The sequence below is a fragment of the Corapipo altera genome, unplaced genomic scaffold (assembly GCF_003945725.1).
Source record: "Corapipo altera isolate COAL_440 unplaced genomic scaffold, ASM394572v1 2b, whole genome shotgun sequence".
Taxonomy (NCBI): domain Eukaryota; kingdom Metazoa; phylum Chordata; class Aves; order Passeriformes; family Pipridae; genus Corapipo; species Corapipo altera.
The window spans coordinates 19,409,401-19,429,418 of NW_020884874.1; the positions used below are offsets into that span (position 1 = coordinate 19,409,401).

General features: G+C 39.9%; 2 protein-coding genes across 2 annotated transcripts; both read right to left on the reverse strand.

The window, feature by feature from the left end:
* Window positions 1-232: 232 nt before the first annotated feature.
* LOC113942943 (trace amine-associated receptor 1-like) lies at window positions 233-1,249 on the reverse strand. The gene has a single exon (XM_027634160.1). It carries the CDS (start codon window positions 1,232-1,234, stop codon window positions 233-235), a length of 1,002 nt encoding a protein of 333 aa, XP_027489961.1. The 5' UTR covers window positions 1,235-1,249.
* An 11,233-nt stretch (window positions 1,250-12,482) lies between these two features.
* Window positions 12,483-18,509, reverse strand: LOC113942867 (vascular non-inflammatory molecule 2-like). Its single transcript, XM_027634017.1, has 7 exons — window positions 18,297-18,509; window positions 18,062-18,192; window positions 16,714-16,906; window positions 15,831-16,122; window positions 14,577-14,950; window positions 14,253-14,423; window positions 12,483-13,059 (listed from the first exon to the last, which is right to left on the reverse strand). Exons 1-7 carry the CDS (start codon window positions 18,507-18,509, stop codon window positions 12,940-12,942), a joined length of 1,494 nt encoding a protein of 497 aa, XP_027489818.1. The 3' UTR covers window positions 12,483-12,939.
* Between the last annotated feature and the right edge of the window lie 1,509 nt (window positions 18,510-20,018).

Below are 20,018 nucleotides of genomic sequence, written 5' to 3' on the forward strand. Positions count from 1 at the left end.
AGCGTAAGTCTTGCTCTTCTGCACATTGAAAATAAATAGATCTAATCAAAACATCACATACAAATCCCAATCTGGAATGAAATAAGATGTAAAGCACAATTGCTTATCTGCTTGAACTGGATTTGGTAAATGGGTAAACAAATAGGTGTTTCCTTCCTTTTCAGATCTTACATCCAGGAATTCAGCCTCCAGGTAAAAGTTCTAAGCCATGAATGCAACCATTTAAAGCATGTTAATCTGAAAACAAATGAGACCTGGAAGAGTCCTGTTGAAAAATTTTTCCAAACAGAATAATTTTTAATGCCCTGCGAAACCACATGTAAAAAAATGCATAAACAATTGGGTTAAGTGTAGAATTTAAATAGCCAAACCAAACCAGAGCATCGATGAGAATAGGAGGTATCACATAATTCATAAATGGATTGGTAGCTGTAAAGAAGAAGAACGGAGTCCAGCAGATGAGAAACACTCCCATTATTATGCCTAATGTCTTAGCAGCTTTCCCTTCTTTGCAGAATGAAATGTGATTCTTCATTTCAAATTGCACCTTTGTTTTGCTAATTGCATCAATGGATTTTGCCTGCTTCTTGGCTACAGAGTATATTTTCCTATAGATGTACAGCATAACAAATCCAGGGATGTAAAAAGATACTACAGAGGCCACAATACCTGAAGTTTCACTAAAAATGAGAAGGCATTCTCCTGCACAATGGACATGATTATAAATCTTTTCTGCCCCTCTCAAGTTCAGGTCTAGAAAGATCATCCCAAAAGCAAAAGCAGCAGGGACTGTCCAACATATGAACACCATGACTACAATAACAAAAGTATTTATCTTGGATTTGTATCTTAAAGGATCACACACAGCATAGTAACGGTCAATGGATATGAAGGAAAGGTGGAAAATAGAAGCTGTGCTCAACATAATGTCCATGCTCGTGTGGATCTTGCAGAAGAGCTCCCCAAAATACCAGCAGTTCTCAACAGAGCGCACCATACTGCAAGGCATGATGAAGAATCCCAGCAGGAAGTCTACTGTAGCCATTGAAAGTATCAGGAAGTTAGTAGGCGTATGGAGCTGCTTGAAATGTGATATCGAGATAATAACTGTCAAATTTCCAACCACTGTGGCTAGAATAATGCAAACCATGAAGATATACATGGAAACACGGGTACTGTTTGACCAGCTGCTCCTTATGCAAGAGCCATTTACAGATTCACAGCACGGTTGCATCCTTACTGGTGTCTCAAATCCACACAGGTATGCAGAACAAGTACTGTTTTTCCTAATGCTGAGGTAAATTTACAGCGTTTTTTTCCTCTTCTATGTGTGGGGAGAGCTGCAGGGATGGAAAAGAAATTGCAATTTTAAACACCTTCATTTTGTTGAATGTGTAGGAAATTCACATTTCATTATTTATGAAGGATGAACACTGTGCAGCCTGCTGAGACCAAAAGGTTTCCACAAGCCTTGTTTTTTAGGTAAATGGCACTGACTCACCACATCAAGTTTTCCTGAAAAATTCTTGCAGGTTCCAGCTGTAAATAGAGATGCAAGTAAAAGATCTAAGAGGAGAAAAGAACTTTTCTGCCCTTTTGCTGCCAAAATATAATGGAAGAACCTGACTAATCTGAAGCATTATCTGCTGTATGAGCAAATATCTTTTCTGCTGGGCTGCATTGTTTTCAGTGCTAGTAGTTTAGCACTGTTAAGAGTATTTATTACGTTAATACTGTTTTCAGCTGAAGCACAAACATGGAAAGAAACATTCTGAACACAGGTTTAGTTTGCATCTGAGAACACATATATTGCTGTCCTCTTGTGTATGTGGTAGCATGTCCCTTTTGCAACTCTCTTTATGAAATCTTTTAATGAAAGTACTTAAGCACTTGGTAAGCAATATTCATTGTTGAAGGATCTGGTTTTCTTTTAATTAACAGAAAGATAGTGTTATTGTGAAAACTAAAGATCGATAGAATATGCTACTCAGTAGCACTACATTATGGTATAAAATGATTGTTTAAGTCAGAAAAATACCAACATGGCACTTCAGCCAGGACTAATTTAACCCATATGCTTTGGGACTTCACTGCCTCTGGTTATTTTAGATAGAACACAACAAAATACCAAAAAAATTTTCCCATATTGAAACAAATGTTATCTCAAGCACACCATGCCACTGGAAGCTAAGTGAATATAGATGATAAATGGTAGCTTGCAAATCCCTGACAGCTACCCTGTGTTATAGAGGGATTTTTCAAGTAAGGCCAGGCAGTGACACCTGAGTGCCAGGGACAAGGTGCATCCAAACCTACAGGAAGTGTGAAATCTGAAAATATTTATTTATTTGGTTGGTTGGTTATTTATTTATTTATTTATTTATTTATATTGGGGTGTTTGGCTTCCCCTTTTTTCTACCTACTAATGTTTAACACAATCTCAGCTCTTTTTCACCTCACTGTAACTATCACTTTGTATACCTTTTCCTTCACTTTTTGTCAGTCTCTTCATGTTTCTTTTCCTGCCTGTCATTCCTTATTTCATCATTTACACCAAGGCGAAGAAAACACAGCCAGATGGATACTTATTGACACAAATTTTCAATTTTCACAGTAGAAAGCTAAACACCAGTTTAGCTGTATATACTGGGCATCATTATAAAAGTTTTAAGCCCATTAAGGTTATAAATGTATTACACAGATTTTGAACTTCATTTGTTCTATATGGTAAATTAATTACACGAATCTGGTAACAAAGTCTATGAAGCCAACTAAAAAGAATTAATGTGTTATCTCTAGTTTTCTTTAAGATTAAAAATTTTAATAGCTTCTCTGCTCTTCTCTGATAGAAGAACTATTCAGCCTAAAGAAATACAATCTCCCCTGAAAATTGTTTTTCTTTTAAAAAAGTAATATTCTCAGGGAAATTTTTATTTTTTTTAAACAATAAGACAAAACTCCAACCAAAGGATTGAGGAAACTGAGATTGAGTGGCTTTGCATGAAATGGAAAACTGTGACAAACTGTTCAAATGAGTTGACCTCTGAAGAAGTTTTCAAAAAGAAAGCAGAATGCTTCCCTTCCGTATATAATTACAAAGGTTAAAATTTAATGAAGTGGAATTATGAAGAAACATACATTTAAAAGCCTGTTCTCCTACCTTTCTCCCTTTATGCTGGGTAGAATTCTGCTCTTGATGCTCATTTGTTTTCTTCTTGTTGAGTGGCATTCCTTCCTTCTAAAGACCATCTCAAAAAGCAGCTGAACCTCTTCACCATCGCAACAGTTCTGGGTAATACAAATTTTGAGAGGACAGGCTTTTAATCCACAACTGGAGCAGCCTCCAGAAACCCCCCCTCATTGCTGGAGGGAGTTGGTGTGATGAATAATATTCTTGGCTGTTTGACTCAGGAGCAGCTGTTGATATGAATACTAACTCAGACTGTTTATTTTGTCACCCACTTAGAGAACAAAACCATGGCTGTTACACTCATACTTGTTTAATGGGCCTTATTTATAGGTAAATTGAAATCATTTGAAGTAAGTTTACTTGTTTGATTAAATGTTATGGTCACATTGTGAGCAGCCTAATATTATCTAAGTAAAGAACAAAAGACACCATGTAGTCCCCCTTCGCTAAGTAATATACATAAGTATAGGTAGGTTACAGCAGTATGTAAGATTTTCCTGAAAAAGCATATTGTGAACAGAGTGACAGGGAGTGTATTTACCAGCCTATTTCTGATTACTGAACAAATAGGCTAAATATAATAGCCTCATCAATTAACAGCTATTTGCAAGATACAGCTACTGAAAAAGTGTGTTTTAAGTAAACACCTATTATTGGCTGTACCAGACTCACAGACAAGAAGCATTGATTTTTTACTCCACAAAGGACCATGCAGCCTTTTAGAACAGTGATACTGCTGAGTATCAAAGACTCGTGACCCTCAGCTAAAACCCAGTTATGCTGGATGACTCAGGGGCATATGGAATATGGTACCATAGGATACTACTTCTTGCAAACTACTCTGATGACCTGGATTAACTGTGTTATGTGCTCAAAAATCAAAATTAATGCAAGTAACTCAGTTTTTTGTTTTTGTTTTTTTGTTTTGTTTTGGTTTTTTTTTTTGAACCTGCACTCATAGACAGACTAGCATGTTGCACTGCAAGGTTCTCCTTGCTATGGGAAGAGAGTGTTCCAATGAAAAAAAGTGCAGAAAAAATGATGGGGCTGAGTGAAAAACCACTTGAGAGAATCGAGAGAGTATGTTGAGGAGAGGAGCCAGGTCCAGTTGCTCAGATTTGATGGAATGTGAAAAAGACATTTTAGGTACCCAAATACTGGACTCTGAAAGAGGCCTTCATCCTTCTGAAATGCACAACTGTGTGCTTCCTTGCAGCCAGGTACTTCTCTTTGAGGAGTGAAGGTTTAGGGCTTGGTAATAACTGTCTTGACATATACATTTTATAGGAAGGTAAAATTGAGGGGAACAAATCCATGTTGCCTTACTCTGAGCAGAACTCGTCAGTTTTAAGAAGTCTGGTGGCCAGCTCATTGTGGGGACTTAGTCAAAGGCCATCCATGCATGCACACATTGCTCTCCCTCCACGCCTTCTCCTTTGAGTGATACAGTGGCCAAAACTCAAGGGGATAATCTGAAAAGGCAGCTCTGTTTCAAGTGATTGTTTCAGAGGCATCTCCCTGGCAGCAACCAGCAAAACTTTGGGGGTCCCCCTGGGTCGAGGGAGCCTTCTCCTGCCCTGAGCAGGTCTTCCCTGATGCAGACAGGCAGGCAGCAGACAGCTATGGAGTGTGGGTTTTGCTCTGCCTCCCCTCAGGGCCAGACTGGAAGTCTGGTCAAGGAGTATTTCCCTCCAGTTCCTGGTTTGCAATAAAATTCAATTACAACTTGTCGTTCTTCCTCTGACATGTGACATTTCTCCAGGACACAACCTGCTTCTTTTTAAACCTGCTGAGGACTTTGGAAGTGTTAGGAGTTCTCAGGGAGATGAAATAAAATGAAGAGGAAGAGTCAAAACCTCATGATGCAAAACAACATGTTACAGGGTTTATCAGACATACTGTCCGTATGACAATTGTATCTTGTCTGCCAGCACTGTGTGCTTCACGTTGGAATTTGCTGGTGGCAGTGAAGTTCAAATAGAAATCTGAGGGCAGTCAGTTTGAGCACAGGCCCCTTGAACAGGCCGTGTTTGCTCTCTTGTTGACTACCAGCATTGCCTATATACTTTGAAATAACTGAATTTATTTTAAAAGTTAAAAATGCAGAGAAAGTGACCTGGTGACATTAAAGGACAATTTTGTCCCTGCTATCAATGCGACTGGGCTCTCATCTTGACTTCAGCTCTAAAGAAGAAAAGCCTCATCTGTGGAGCTGGCTAGCCTTCCTGCTCCTACCAAAATCCTCTTGAGGCCAAGGGCTGCAAAACACCTACCATGTACTTTGCAAAACATAGCAGGGGGACTGCTCTGGGGTTGGCTGGTGAGACCGACTTCCCTCAGCAGGGTTGGGAGTGGCATGGGGTCCAGCAGGTGCTCCTCCAGGCAGGAGGCTGCCTGCAGCTGGAACTGCTGGAGACCACACCATGAAGTCTCTGTATTGACTGTTTTGGGAAATGCCCTTCACTCTTCTACCAAACACAAACCCACAGGCATAGTGTTTGATATTCAGTATCTCAGTACCAGCTTGTACTGCAAGACCCACACACATTGGAAAGGACTGAACCACAGTTCTAAAGGAAACTGTGATCATGGGGAGGGTGGTATTTAAAGGTATGTTTGTTGGAATAAAAGTAAAGCAGCAGCTTTTAAGATATCAAGATAATTAAGTAGTTAAGCAGGTCAAAATGTCTGCTAATTTTTCAGTGGAAACCATCACTTTTCCTTGCCAAATAAAAATAGCTGTTTATACAGAGTGATGTAATGTTTGTGCTCTTTCTCAAAGTATAATGCTTAGGATGAGGACTATAAATCCAAACCCCAATATAAATACAAATCTCTGAAATGCGCAGAGGAAAAGAGATTCCAAGAAAGTAATGTTTTAACAGCAAATCAAATACATCCATATGAAGCTGAGAAACTGTCTCTGCATGGGGTGCAGATTTGGTAGCCCTGCTAAGTAATGCCGTAATGTAGTTCATTGCCTTCACTCAGTAGCAAAACTGTTCTGCCAGAGAGCAGCACCAAGGCTCCAGAGGGCAGAAGCAGCCCCTTGCTTCTTGCCCTGGCAGAGCAGGCTAATCACCCCGGCTGCTCTGTGTGTCCAGAGCAGAGGCACATGCACAGCAGGGCAGATCTCTTATGCCTCTCCAGTGTTTCTGTGCATCCAAAATCTAGCATGAATTAATTTAGGACTTTGACTGCTTTGTCTGTATTTGTTGACCTCTGAACACCACCTCCAACAAGAAGGCAAATACAGAGGAGGGAGGAGGTGAGCAGTAAGCAGGTATGATTCTATTCTGTCCTCATGACCCTCGAATAACTTCACAGAAAGTAAAGAGCCTTACTCTGAATTCATAGCTATGCCTGAAACGTGTTTTGCCCCCTAGCTATGTTTCTCTTTCATCTATTGGGAATGGTTTTTAAAATCATTCTCTCAGCTATCACCAAAATCTCATTACTGCTGGTGCTATTGCTGTTCATTACAGGAAGAACATAGTGATTTGTGCAGAGTAACAACCTTACCTTCAGTGCTAACTATAGTAGATTCATCTTTGAAACAAAATAATATCCTAGACTAGTATATTAGCAACTGATCATATTTCAGACTGCATGACATGGAGGCGGTACCTTCTCAGGAGTTATTTCCTCCTCACAACCCGGCAGAGCCTGCAGACACAGTGCGATAGTGACTCATCCCACGTGAAACTCCCAACTGAGTGGTTGCATGTTTGGTCTGACGGGTTTACAGCCTGATGGAAAAATCTCATCAACAGGATGATGTAAATCTAAAATATTCAGAAAAGACAAGCATGTAATAAATCTATTCTGACACAAGCCACTAGTGTATGCAAAGATTAATCCATTTGAAGTAAGTTAAAGCCAGGCTCAGGGAAAGAAGCATGCAAAATAAAGAGAAATGTTCATTGTGGTCAAGGTACAGGTGGACTTAGTGGCACTGAACTATTTTTAAGATTGTCCAGTGTTTCACTCCCTCCTTTCAATTTTGTGTAATGTTAACAAACTTTAACAATTTCAGTTATCTATGAAAATTTGATTTGTCTATCCCAGACTGGACATTTTCAAAAAACTCTAAGCACAATACTTTGACCATATTTGAGAACAAGACTGATTAAAAAGGTATTATTTCCTTCAAATGAAAAATTCTGCTATTCAGTTATTTGTGATGCTCTGATGCTTATATGCTTTGTAGCAGGGATTTAAGAGGTGTTGTTTTCCTATTTATATACCTTTTACCATACCAGAGAACTATACCTGCAGCTCATTGATGGCATCCATCATCTTCAAACAACAAGAGGTTTAGTATTGCTCTGGAACCCAAGAAGGAGCATTCTTCTCTCAAAAAAGTTATCCCAGAGAGGAGGATTGACCCACTTCGGGTCAGTTTGTGTGCATCATTGGTGGGCTGTAGTGGTAGAAAGCCCTTTCAGCTTCTGCTCCCCTGAGGTTTCTCTGAGCCCTTAGTGGGACTTGTGGGGCTCAGTTTGTGACTTCTCCCTGGGGGTTTGGGGTGTGCTTGGGAGTTAGTAAAGTATGGCACTAGCAAGGTGGTACAAGAGAACATCAGGCTGAACAAGAAGAACAACTCTTGGTGAAATCAAAGTCTTGAAATGTCACATTCTGGTCAGGAAGTGTGACTACTCTACTGGAAGCCACTGAAACCTTAAGTTGCTAAGAAAGATTTATATGTCAATAAGCAACCTCCTGTAGCCTCCATTCTCATGGACTGTTCTATGTTGTCTTTCTGATGCTAAATTTGACTACAACAGACACATGCTGTTTTCCTAGAAATATTGAACAAATTTGACTGCTTCTAATAGTCCATTTGCAAGCCCAGTAGGCTGCAGATTCCAGTGCTACTGTACTGTGGGTCATTTTTAAGGGGGCAACCTGGCAGTGCCATCTTTTGCTTCTACAGTTGTTTCCTGCGGCAGGAAGCAGCAATGCTGTGCATGCATACCATCACTGGTATCGTGTCACTGCAGAAACAGCAACTCAACTAGTGCAGAAATTTCCAATGTCAGAGGCTGTACCTTTTCATGCCCAGCCTCTGCTGCCCAGTCTCAGGGAGACAGGCCTGGGCAGTCTATTTTTTTCACCAGAAAAAGCTTCATTTATTTCTCAGTAGGTGCTGTATATCAATTAAATATCAGGTCACCAAAGAAGAGGTAAATCACTTTGAATTTGATTTATTACTTTTTATCAAGTTCTTGCTTGCTAGCTATCACCTGTTCAATACCCATGACACTGAGAGGGAACAGATGGGAGCAACAGGACTTTTAGCTGTTTAAATGTGCCTCTACCAGCTCGCATAACTTTTTGTTCATGCAGGTGAGGACTGGTGAAGAGAAAGTATCTCTCTCTTCTCCCCTCCCACCTCCTTTTTTCATCCCCTGTAGTCCATTTTGTTCTTATCTGCAATTGCTACTGCTTCTCCCTTCCACACTGCAAGTGTTTGTAAGAAATCTAGATATTAGCTAATGATGAGCCTTAGAAAGTCAAGGAGGAATATAGGTCACATCCTTGGTGACAGAAGGGACAATGATCTGTAAGAATAGACTCAGTACAAAACAAGTAGCATTGTAAGACTCCCTTGGAAAAACGCAAGAGTCATTACACGAAGGGTTGCACAACCCTTCTGCTTTTTGTTTAGTCTAATACTGAATTTGGAAGAATTCCTGCAAATAGAGGTTAATGTTACCATGAATAAACAATCTAAAAGGCTTAGTGTAACATTAAAAATTGACTCAGAAACTCTTCAACAAAAAAAATGTTTAAGCCTGTTGTTAGATAATGATGACTGATCAAACTTAAGCTTTTATACAGTGCTTATGCATACAGACATCAGATACTCTTGAGTTACAGCTAACTGACACCAGTTATGAAATGCACCACACATATTTTTTTACCCATACCTGCCAAAGGCTTTCTGTCATTCAGCTTAGCTACCAGGAAGTACAGCATTATGTATTAAAGGCCTGCTTTTCACAGTTAGCTCTTCCTTTTCATATCTCTGTGTCAGATATATTTGTTTTCTTCTTAGGCAAGAATAATTTTTCTTTTTAAAAGTAAGTTCCCAATGAACTACAGTGTATTTTCACTATTTGTGTATTTATAATTTGATTGTTGGTTAATTAGAAATTCTGTAATTCAAACTCAGGTCATGGCCATTCTATTTGTCACTCACTACACCTGCACTAATTCAGTGTACCTGGGAACAGTGTCCCACACTGCCAGTAATTCACCTATGATAACATGAGTTGCTCATTAACATCTAGTTTTGAGTTACTGGGTATAGATATTTTGAATTACTGGGTATAATAGTTGCACAATCTCTGATTGTACCTCACTGTTCCACATTACTTAATGGATAGCTTGAGGTCATGATGACTTAAATATATGTACAAGGACATGGCTGAAGAGTCCTACTCTCTTAAAAAAACCCAGATGGTTTTTCCTCAAGGCCTACTTCCTTTAATTCAATATGTACAGTAAAGTACATTAGATTTTAGTCAAAGTTTCTCTAAAATTGTTACCAGTTTTACTTAAGTCAGATGCAAGGTTTGGATCATATTTGGTTTAATGGAGTATTTTTCTACCTTCATCTGAAGTCTTGCGTCAATAAAATCTATTACGGACTTGTTTTTCTTTCTGTGGGATCAGAAACACTGTGGACTGGTGGGTCTTGTTTGCTTTGGCCAGCATCAAGGTAGAAGGAAGAAACATTGATGTGTGAAGAGCAGGCTTTTCCAGTTCAGAAAAGGATGGGATTCATTAAGATACCATCTGTAGTAGCTTTCGAGGTGGGGTCATTTACCTGAATTACTTATAAATTAATTTGATTTTCCTCCTCTGGCACATCTGTCCCAGAGTCAGTAAATATTCCAGTTCTTTCAGAAACTCAAATTCTGTCTCATAAGGAAAGCATAGGACAGGATTCTATTTTTTTTTTATTTTTTTTTTACTAAAGACGAGCTAACATTCTATGTCTTCTAACTCCCACCTAGCAGGTAGGAAAGTAACTACATAGCTGGTTAACCTTCCGTGAATTTAACAGAAACTGTTCCAGATAAATGTGATTTGTTACATCTGTCATTTATTACCTCTCTGCTTCTGTATCCTGAATATTTCTGTAGTTTGTTTCTGTAGTCACTGAGGTGAAGATCTGGTTGCTTTTGCAATCCCTCCAGGGAATCCTTACCCAAAAGCAGGGGTTGTGGTTCTTGTGTATTAAAATGATGGAGCTATTCTGAGGCTGCTGCAACAGTCCATGCAACATAATTCTCTGCTCATCTAAATTCTTGCTTTGTCATCAGAAATGGGAAAGGGATTAATAAATTCCTCAGAGGTCCATTGTATGTCACTCTTGGAACCCTCTCAGGGAGAGGAAAGCTGTGCAGCACATTGAACTGCAGGTCTGCCATTCTTCACAGTTTTAGTGTAGTTTTCAAAGAATCTTGGACTTCTGCACCCTCAATGGATGAAATCCAAGAGTCCTTTTCTGCTACCCTATAAGCTATTTAACTAGCAATATTAATTGTATCCTATCTGTGTTCAGCTCCGACAACGTAAAACAGTCAGTAGGTACCTGGGAAGTACTCAAAACTTCAGAAATGCCAGCAAGCAATACGTGAGAGATTTTTATGTTCAATTATCACAGTCTGGGTAGGGATAAGTGAGCAGAACATGGCATAAAATCTGCCATTAAATTAAAAGAAGAAATTTCTTTAAAAATTAATTTTCTTCCCAGGGGCCCAGTTTCATTAACACTAATGAACTCTCACTGATTCCACTGCTACAGATACTTTCAGAATTTTGCATGTGATAGAAAAAAGATAAAACTAGTAATAATAAACTTAATGTCTAGAGTTCCCAAAATACTCAGTATTTAGAGTACTATCAACCTGCAAAGTATTTCACAGAATTACAGAATATTCTCAGTTAGAAGGGACCCACAAGGATCATCAAGTCCAACTCTTGAGTGAATGGCCCATACAGGGATAGAACCCATAACCTTGGTATTTTAACACCATACTCTAACCAGTTGAGCTGGTAAAGCTGCTTTTTGCCTACTGTTGACTTTAGTTTATTTGTTCCAAAAATGTCACTGATGATTCCATGAGGCATTAATTTCTAAAATGGTTTCAGATTCCTCTTTTTTTTTGTCAATTGCCAAACAGTGAAAAAAGATTTTAACAAACTGCTTTGATTGTGAAAAAAAAAAGACAAATTGCTTTCACATGCTATTCCAGTGACAAAGTTCCCCTTTGTCAGTTTTGGTTTTGGTTTTTGTTTTCTTTTCCACTCGAACAATTCTAGGCCAGGTAATAACAGCGTATTTCGCCAGAAGTGCAGCCAAAGGGGAGATGGAGGCGAGCAGCAGGCGCATGAGTAGGAGGAGCTGTGGCTCCAGCTCCATGCCTGAGTGGGTAGGTCCGGCAGTGCCTGTGAGGTGAGAGGGATGTGGGACGCAGCAGATCCCCCCAGATGGACTCCTTCTTTCTTCCAGACTTACCTGCTGGAGACAAGGCCTGAGCTGTCTTAAGGAATTACCAAGCCTATAACAGAAATGTACCAGAGGTAGAGAGCAAAAAAGCAGGGTGCAGGGGTAGCTGACAGAGTTATGTTTTTGCATCAAAAACTGGTCTAGGATGCATTTCAGTACCAGAGCTTACAAGTCAGGATAACTCTTGCCTTTCTCAGAGAGGTTCCTTGAGCTTTTCAAGCGCAGAGGCCTGAGCAAGCAGCACTGAAGACAGGCAGGGAAGCATGACCAAGGGGAGCACCCCCAGGGAGAAGCTCCCAGCTGCTCTGCTGTGGAGATGCTTTACATGGTGTGTGCCTGACTGTGCTGACCCCAGTGCAAACCTGTAAACAGGATGACACTGCAGACCTTCACAAGCAGCCTGGTCAATCTTGTTTGCCCTTCTCAAACTGTTGTCCATTACGGACAACACAAGAGGCTCCTGGAGTGTACCAGACTGGCTTGGGAGCAGGGTCAATTCTCACTCTTAGCATGGCCATCCGTGTCTTGAAATTCTGGACCCCATATGCACTACACATGGAACAGTCATGTGGGATTAGGGTTGCCACAGGTCAGTCATAACCACGCTTGACCAAAACCTCTTCTGTTTGATGGAAGACTAGTCTGTGTTACCCCACAACTCAGGCACCAGCAAGCACAACTTTGAATCCCTGCCTGTTTTGACTGACTGCTCCCAAGTGGTACAGTCCCTCCCCTACGTACAAGCTCAGCTGTTTTATTTCCAGGACGAAACAACTCCTGGAAAGAGCCTCCAAAATTGCATGCTAAGAAGCCACAGCACACAGAAAAACAGAAATCATAGGCTTCTTTGGAGAAAATTTGTTCTGCAGTAAAATGACAAACCACATTTCATATGTTTTGGTAACAGTCTTCATTTTACTCTTGTCCTAGCAATCTATATGATACCTTGGGGGAAATGAAATTTCTGCTTAAAAGTTTCATGTGACAGAGCACTCATACTAAAAAATAATTGCTCTGGCTCAAGCACTGTTAAAAAGTTACACACAACGGAGTGATCACTTCCCTTTCTCCTAAATAAACCAAACTACCGCAGTTTGGTTTATTTGGTTTATTGCTGAGCAGAAGTGCAAGATTGCAGAACAGGAATCATACAGGATAACTGCTACGTGTCATGAGGAAATTCCCCTCCTGTCTATGGTGATTGTGTAACATCTAAGGAGTCATGTTATTGGGAGGTTCGCAGAGGATGTGGCAGGTCCTTCTCATAAAATCTTCCAAAAAGTGTTGCTGTTATGAGTGGTTTTGATGTGCTATGTTTACTTTTCAAACGTCCGTCACGTAGAACCTAATTGGAAAGAGAAAGAATGACTCTAACAGTCCATTAACAAAGTAGCAATATTGCATAGTACAGAGAGAATAGACCTCAGATTTTGAATATTTTGATGCAACACTTTTAAACAATCATGATAATGAAAGAAACCAGAATTCCCTGTGGCTCTGCCATAGCCTTCCCTCTATAGCCTTCCCACATTTCCTTGGACCAGGAGGTCTTTAAACCTTTCTCCATCTTTGGAAAAAAAAGATCATTTTCTCCGCCTCAAGAGAAGGTGAGAGTGAGAATAACTGATTTGTTAGGTTCTCATTATACTCATAGAACACAACGAAGGCTATATACATATCTAGGACAGATTTGAAATATTTTTTTATTTGTAGACTCCTAAACAATTTTCAGATGGAAGTAGAAAATTTCAAGCTACCGGCCATATGTAGCTTTTCTTAGTTACTTTTTACGTATCAATTTGAAATCACTGTTGTTCAGAGACTATGAATACTGGTAACTTTTTAAGAGCCTCTGTGATAAAAAACAAGCATGCATTTGTTAAGAAAATACAACATATAATTTTTAAGTTAGACTATGATCATAGTATACCAATAAATTCTTTGATGTGTATATTTTTACTGAAGTCTCATTCAAAAAAAAGTATGCAAGGTGAACAGTGCTTTTCAATTCCCTACCTTGTAAAAAAGTCACCCTTGTTTCCCCTAAAATTTTTCAGATCTTTTTCACTGTCTTCATTGTCTCTTCTAAGTTCCAAATAAAAAAATAAACACTACAAAGCCCTAAAAAATTGTTTTTAACATTTTTAATTGAGTAGGATCTCTGCTCTTACACATGATACTCCTAAGCAATTTTTGTCATTTGGACAACTTCTCAAGAGTATTTGATTTCTTTTTCTCCTAAAATGCCCATCAGCAGAAACCTGCAGAAAATAGCTCCTTGAAAGCTGTTGTTTATAGATTTGGGACCTGAAGTGGGAAGGTGTGTTTGCTACAGAAAACACTAAAGAGATTCTCAAGTTCAGCATTGAGGTTGATATGATGGATATAATTCAATTCACCTGTTTTAATGTGTCCCTTTGAGTTACAGTTTGCAAAACCAACGAAAGTGGTTCTTGGGTGGGACTTTGCTGACATGCTGGTTTTCAGCACCGCAGCCTGGAAAACTTTGCATCAAACAGCTCCAGGGTGCCCCCTTACCTCAAACTCCCCAGGGGCCAGCTGCACCCCACTGTACAACACTTCTGGAAAGACATAGTTGGTGCCAAATGTGCCGCTGAGGGAGAACATCTCAAACTTGGTCTGAGCCGTCTCCACTGGCTGCCCACATGTGTCCAGGTCTGTGCTCTTGCACTTGAGCAGTGTGCATATCTGCGGGGAGGAGGATAAAGAAAGGCAAAACACCACTAAACTTCCAAAATCAAGAGCTGGATTTGATATCAAGAAAAGTTCTCAGTATGCAGTAGCGGACAAGTGGTTTGGGGTGGTTGGGGTAGCCACATTCACCCCTAAAAAAACAATTACCTGCCAATGGTATTTTATGAGAGAACCGTGAAGCCCATCAAATGCACCCAGGACATAAACTTCATTTTTCCTCTTGTTTGACATCTGATAGACCAGATGACAGCAGAGGTCTCCTTGGCAAACGGTGTAATTTCCAGTTTTGCGCCTGAGTTCACTGAAAGTGAATATATCCCGCCGGACAGATCCCGAAAAAGTGTCATTTTCTCCTGGAAATTTCTTGATACTTGTGGCATACAAACTCCAGTTGATGGCAGGAGGGTAAGTGGGGGAAAGACGGGGGTATGCACTCAACTCTGCTAGCAGGAGACATCCCTCCTCAGTTCCAGTGTCATAATGGTAGGTGGCAGGTCCTTCTGGAGTGAACAGCCCACTGCCTGTCAAGGACAACCAGCAGCACTCTGTTAGCCAGCACCCCAGAGCATGGCTTGGCAGGGGGACCAGTCGCCCCCCATGCCACACTGGTATTGTTTGTCAGTGACAGTATTTTCTGTCAATACCTTATGGAGAGTTTTTGGAAGAATTTTAAAACATAGAAATGCTAAAATATCCATCATAGTGTTAAAACTTAGGTTCATGTTAATACAGATCAGGGCTCTAAGAGGGACATATTTGACAAATAAGGAAACCATGAGGGTAGTTATGTTTAACTGGATGAAACACAGGGTTGTGGCTTAAACTCAATTCAGTTTATTTAGGGCAGGCAAAAATGTTCCTTTGTAGTTTTCACTCAGGCTTCAGAGAAGAGTTACACATGCAGCTACAACAACATTTCTCAGTTTACAGGAAAAAAAAGGCAGAAAATATCTATTCAGAGGAAAACAAAACATATATATCTCTAATTCCTTAGCAGCCCCAAAATCTGAAAATATTTTATTCAATATACAATAGGAATCCTCCTTTTGGTTTTACATTATTAAGTTTCAATTGAAACATTTTTTCTCTACTTAACTGTTGATTGAATTTTAAACAAAAAATGCTGCTTCTAAACAAAAGAATGAAAATTTAAGTGAAACTTTGTGCCGTTTTTGAAATAAAATTCCACTTTCAACTTATCAAAATTTAATGTCATGGGCTTTCTAATTTTACCTTTTTCAGTACATTCAACATTATAATGCCTGAAGATGTATATTACATTTAGGACGGTACCACGAAGATCTTTAGTCTGATTAAAACACTATTTTCCTGAGACTTCACTATGTCTAAAACATTTCTGCCTGCTTCTGAATCTGAAGACAATTCCTGAATGCAACTCACCTGTCATTGCAAAGTTGATGTTGTGAGTATTTGCTGAAAGTAAATTGACACCCATGCCCATAGCCCAGGCAGAATGAAACTCAACTGCAGTCAGAAACGGCAGGACATTCATCCAAGCTGTCGGGAAGAGCACAGTGTCCACCTGCATCTTGCTCACCAGGACCACTGCAGGCTCATGGAAAAGGATGTCAAAGCAAGTGAAAATGCCGAACTTCCCAAATGGAGTCTCAAAGGTGACAACTTCTGGCTCTTTTGGGTAGTTAAACTGAGTTTCACCTCTAAACAGGTTGTACTGCAGGTGAAAAAAATGGCATATTAGAAACTTACAAAAAATGCCTCAAGATTATGAACACCTATTTTACATCTGAGATAGGCTTTAAAGCAAAGTTGGGAGTTGAGGTACATGAGCCAGCCTGCACAGCTGGTTTAAAACCATCCAGCTGACCCTATCCACCTACAAAATGGAGTAGCTGTGCCCCATCTACCTCCTGGAAGCAAAGCCCAGCCAATATTAGATGCTAAACTCTGCCAAGACTTGGCAGACTAACTTGGCTAAGAATGTATCAAGGATGAGCTAACATTTATGGAGTATGGAAAACTCTGTCACTGTTTCTTTACCATTTACTATCATAAATGTAGCCTTTATGTATTTGGCAGCTGGTAAGCTCTCTGCATCTGTGATGCGCCTGGGAATAATATCTGATTGGTCAAGCACTTGCTTATTTTTCCTTCTGGCCACAAGATCCTTGCATCAAATCATCCTGAGTTGGTTGACAATTTATAATAATGTTAAATTATTGTAAAAACAAACTGAAATTGGTGATAGAGAGATGAAAAACATATTGATAATAAATTACAGGATGATGCTGAAGCACCTCCTTACCTTGTGATAACGAGCCACCAGTTTTCCCTCTGGATCAAAGACGACATCCGTATTGTACTGGTAGCGACTGTCACTGGGGCAGCCGGGATCACTGGAGTTACATGGTTTCTTGTCCCCAATGTTTGCAACCACATAGATGGAGTTATTCCTGGCCATGCAGCTGAGTCGTTCCTGCACTGGTGCTGGACCAAATCTAATGTATTTTCAGTGAAAGAATTAAAAACTTCTAGAAGTTTAAGTGCATCAGTAGAAGAGATGCATTCAAAATACTTTTATTGACTGCACATCCCCATATGCAAAAGAAATTGATCAAATCATAGTTTCTGTTCATCTTCTTTGTTCATATCACCATTTTACATTGACAGTGTCTTTTACTTTTAAAAAAATGGTGTCCCTGTGTTCTTCTTTCCTGTACCCTTAACAATGTTATTTTCTGTGTGGATAGAATTCCCAGCTAACATGCACAAGATATGAAAAGCTTCAAAAAACAAAGGGGAGAATAAATCATATACAGACATAAATTTAAAACAACTTAAAAATAAATTTTCTAGCATCTCTAAGCCTTGATTTCAAAAGACAATTTTAGCCTATTTTAATAATCTTCACTCTGTTTTAGGCACCTGTCTGTAAGCCTTTAGCAAAAAGTGGACACAGCATTTACAGAGCTGAGGACTCCTGAAATCTAGCTTTGTAAAGCCTCAGAAAAGAATATAAAAGCTTAGCTTAGACATGAACTTGGTGTCCCCTGCTGACACAGATTAAGAGGAGCTCTATGTAACACAGCAAATTGTGAAAGTGGCTGGATTTCCAGAAGACATTTCTTTCAAATCTAGATAAATCTAGATAAATGTTAAGTTATTGTAAAAACAAGCTGAAATTGGTGATAGAGAGATGAAAAATATATTGATAATAAATTACAGGATGATGTTGAAAAATCTAGATAAATATCTTGTGCAATTTGCTTCATAAATAACTCAGCCACATGAGCTCCATCACTTAGTCTGATCTATGCATCTGATATGATAATAAACTAGCTTATACTTACAGGATTTTCACAAGTGATCTGAATTGATAAAATTTTAAATGTTTTTAAAATAATTATTTTGCCTAAAATTTCCTCATTTTCATCCTTTTGTAAGTTTTAAAGTAAAACTGTCTCAATGCTTTTTATTTGGTATATTCCCATTACCATTTAATTAAGACTTCTTTTTGATGTATCTCATGTCTACAGTACTTGTGATTTTTAACAGATTAAAAAATTGGCAGTTCCTATGCATTTAGTGGGAGCTGCTCATGACTCCATGAGATACTAGTTTGAAACCACATAAATCACTGCAGAAGGAATCACCTTGAGGGGTCAGTGCAGGGAATCCAGTTCACCACTGGAGCAGGAATATCCTCCAGGTACGGGTAGATGGATTCTCTCGTGAATTGCCAGCCATAGATGCCGTCTTCAGGAGTCACAATGATGTGGGCACCCTGTCACAACAAGCTCTGTTAAAAGCTCACCCATCAACATATAACCAGGGGGGTCAGGCAGAGCAGAAAACACTAATTAACAACCCTCATGATACATCTAGTACCTGCTGGGCAGCTTCCTTTATGGCCCCTTCCAAGACATCCATGTTTTTGTTCATCAGGGCCAAAGCATCATCGGGAGAAACAGGCTTGTCAGTGGGATCTGGCAGGATGACCGCGTGCTCGTAGACGGCTGCAATGAAGGTGTCGGAGGCAAGGGCCTGAAGGACTGCGAGTGCGAATACCCCAGCATGCAGGAGAGGCTGGGACGGGAGCATGGCTGTTGCCTCACAGCTCCTGAATCAGGCATGGGAAATACAAAAATAGAAAGAGGAGAAGTAAAGACTAATAAATTTGCTTTGGAAATAATCTCCTGTTGAGTAATCTGAGAAGGTACGATATAGTTCTGCCAACAATCAGAACATTTATTTACAATAAAAAGTCAAAGGAACATTGCTAGGAATGGGATCTTGTTTCCAATAAGAAATGTTTAAAACAAAAGGAGAACAAAAGGCTAACAGAGCTTGCCAGAAGCAATGCTAATCTACAAGGGGCTCCATTAGAAGGAGCACTTGAACATTCCATTTGCACATCCCTATCCAGGCTTTTAAACCCATCTTGGTGCGAGCCCAGACTCCCTTGGTTAGGGCACACTACTACATATAACCTTACTGCACATGGTGCCATCAGTTAAAGCTTCAGCCAGTGCTGAATGCAGACCACCTGCATGAAGTACAGCTGTCATGTTTCAGAGTGCAGGAGACATGCGGTCCTGCCATACTTCTTGCTTTTGGCCAGTGGTTTACTATAGTTGTAGAGGGTGCCTTGAGAGTGTCCTCCTTGCTGGGCTCACACTGCAAACTATCCCTTGAACTATGCTGACCTCTCTGCCTAGAACTAACATACTCACTTGTTTTGTGAGAAAGAATTAAACAACACAGATTTTTTTTCTTACTATTGTCCTTTCAAAAGGAAGTTTTTGCACCAAAAGCAATTTGAAATTACCCTTAGAAAGCAGGTTTGTTTCGTTTTTTTTTTCTCATGGAAGGCAATTTTTAGCACAGTATTTTGTGAATAGAATATTACTACTATAGTTTCAGGTGAGGCCTAGAAAAACCTTAGTTAGAACTCGTGGTATATCTGTGAGGATGAAAAAACATAACCTGGCTCATAATTTACCACTTAGCAGGAAGCCAAAGAAAATATTCTTCATCCTGAAAAAACCTTCCTCTTCACTATGTCATGTCACCCAAAAGACTGATTTTTCCTCCATCAGCACCAAGGCTTCCTCAGGAGAAACCAACACTTCAGCAGTTCTGTGATTCTAAGACTATGTTGTGCTCATAGACAGCTTTGACATAGGTTTGCAGGTGACAGGCTTCCCGAGCAGACAGCACCACAAACATGGTAGAGGTACAAGCTTTAGGAAGCCCCATGTCTGGAGCCTGGAAGTCACCCAAGAGGAGGCTGTGGGCAAACAAAGACTGGGCTTTAAAGGAGGAAGTCTTGCACGAAACCTAGTAATTCTCCAGGGTGGTAGAAAGCCAACAGACACTGGGAAATGTAATCACCCTGCCTGGAAAGTCTCACAATATCAAAGGCAAGAGAGCCACCAGCATTGAGCAATTCTGCCTTACACCCCCGGCAGGAAGTCACTGAGAAGTCGCCACTGTGCTGCAGCTGAAGAAACATATGACTTGACAGATTTACAAAAAGTTCAGGGATAGCATTGCTGCAGTAACACAGCTCAAGGCAAACCTGAGCCACAATAAGAAAACAAGTTCAGG

What these genes read in the sequence shown, in the direction of transcription:
- LOC113942943 (XM_027634160.1), bottom strand. Translation starts at nt 1,234, where the DNA reads ATGCAACCGTGCTGTGAATCTGTAAATGGCTCTTGCATAAGGAGCAGC.
- LOC113942867 (XM_027634017.1), bottom strand. Translation starts at nt 18,509, where the DNA reads ATGCTCCCGTCCCAGCCTCTCCTGCATGCTGGGGTATTCGCACTCGCA. An exon ending in TAAAGGAAGCTGCCCAGCAG is followed by an intron (nt 18,193 to 18,296) that starts GTACTAGATGTA and finishes TTGTTGTGACAG; the next exon opens with GGTGCCCACATCATTGTGAC. An exon ending in CCCTGCACTGACCCCTCAAG is followed by an intron (nt 16,907 to 18,061) that starts GTGATTCCTTCT and finishes AAAATACATTAG; the next exon opens with ATTTGGTCCAGCACCAGTGC.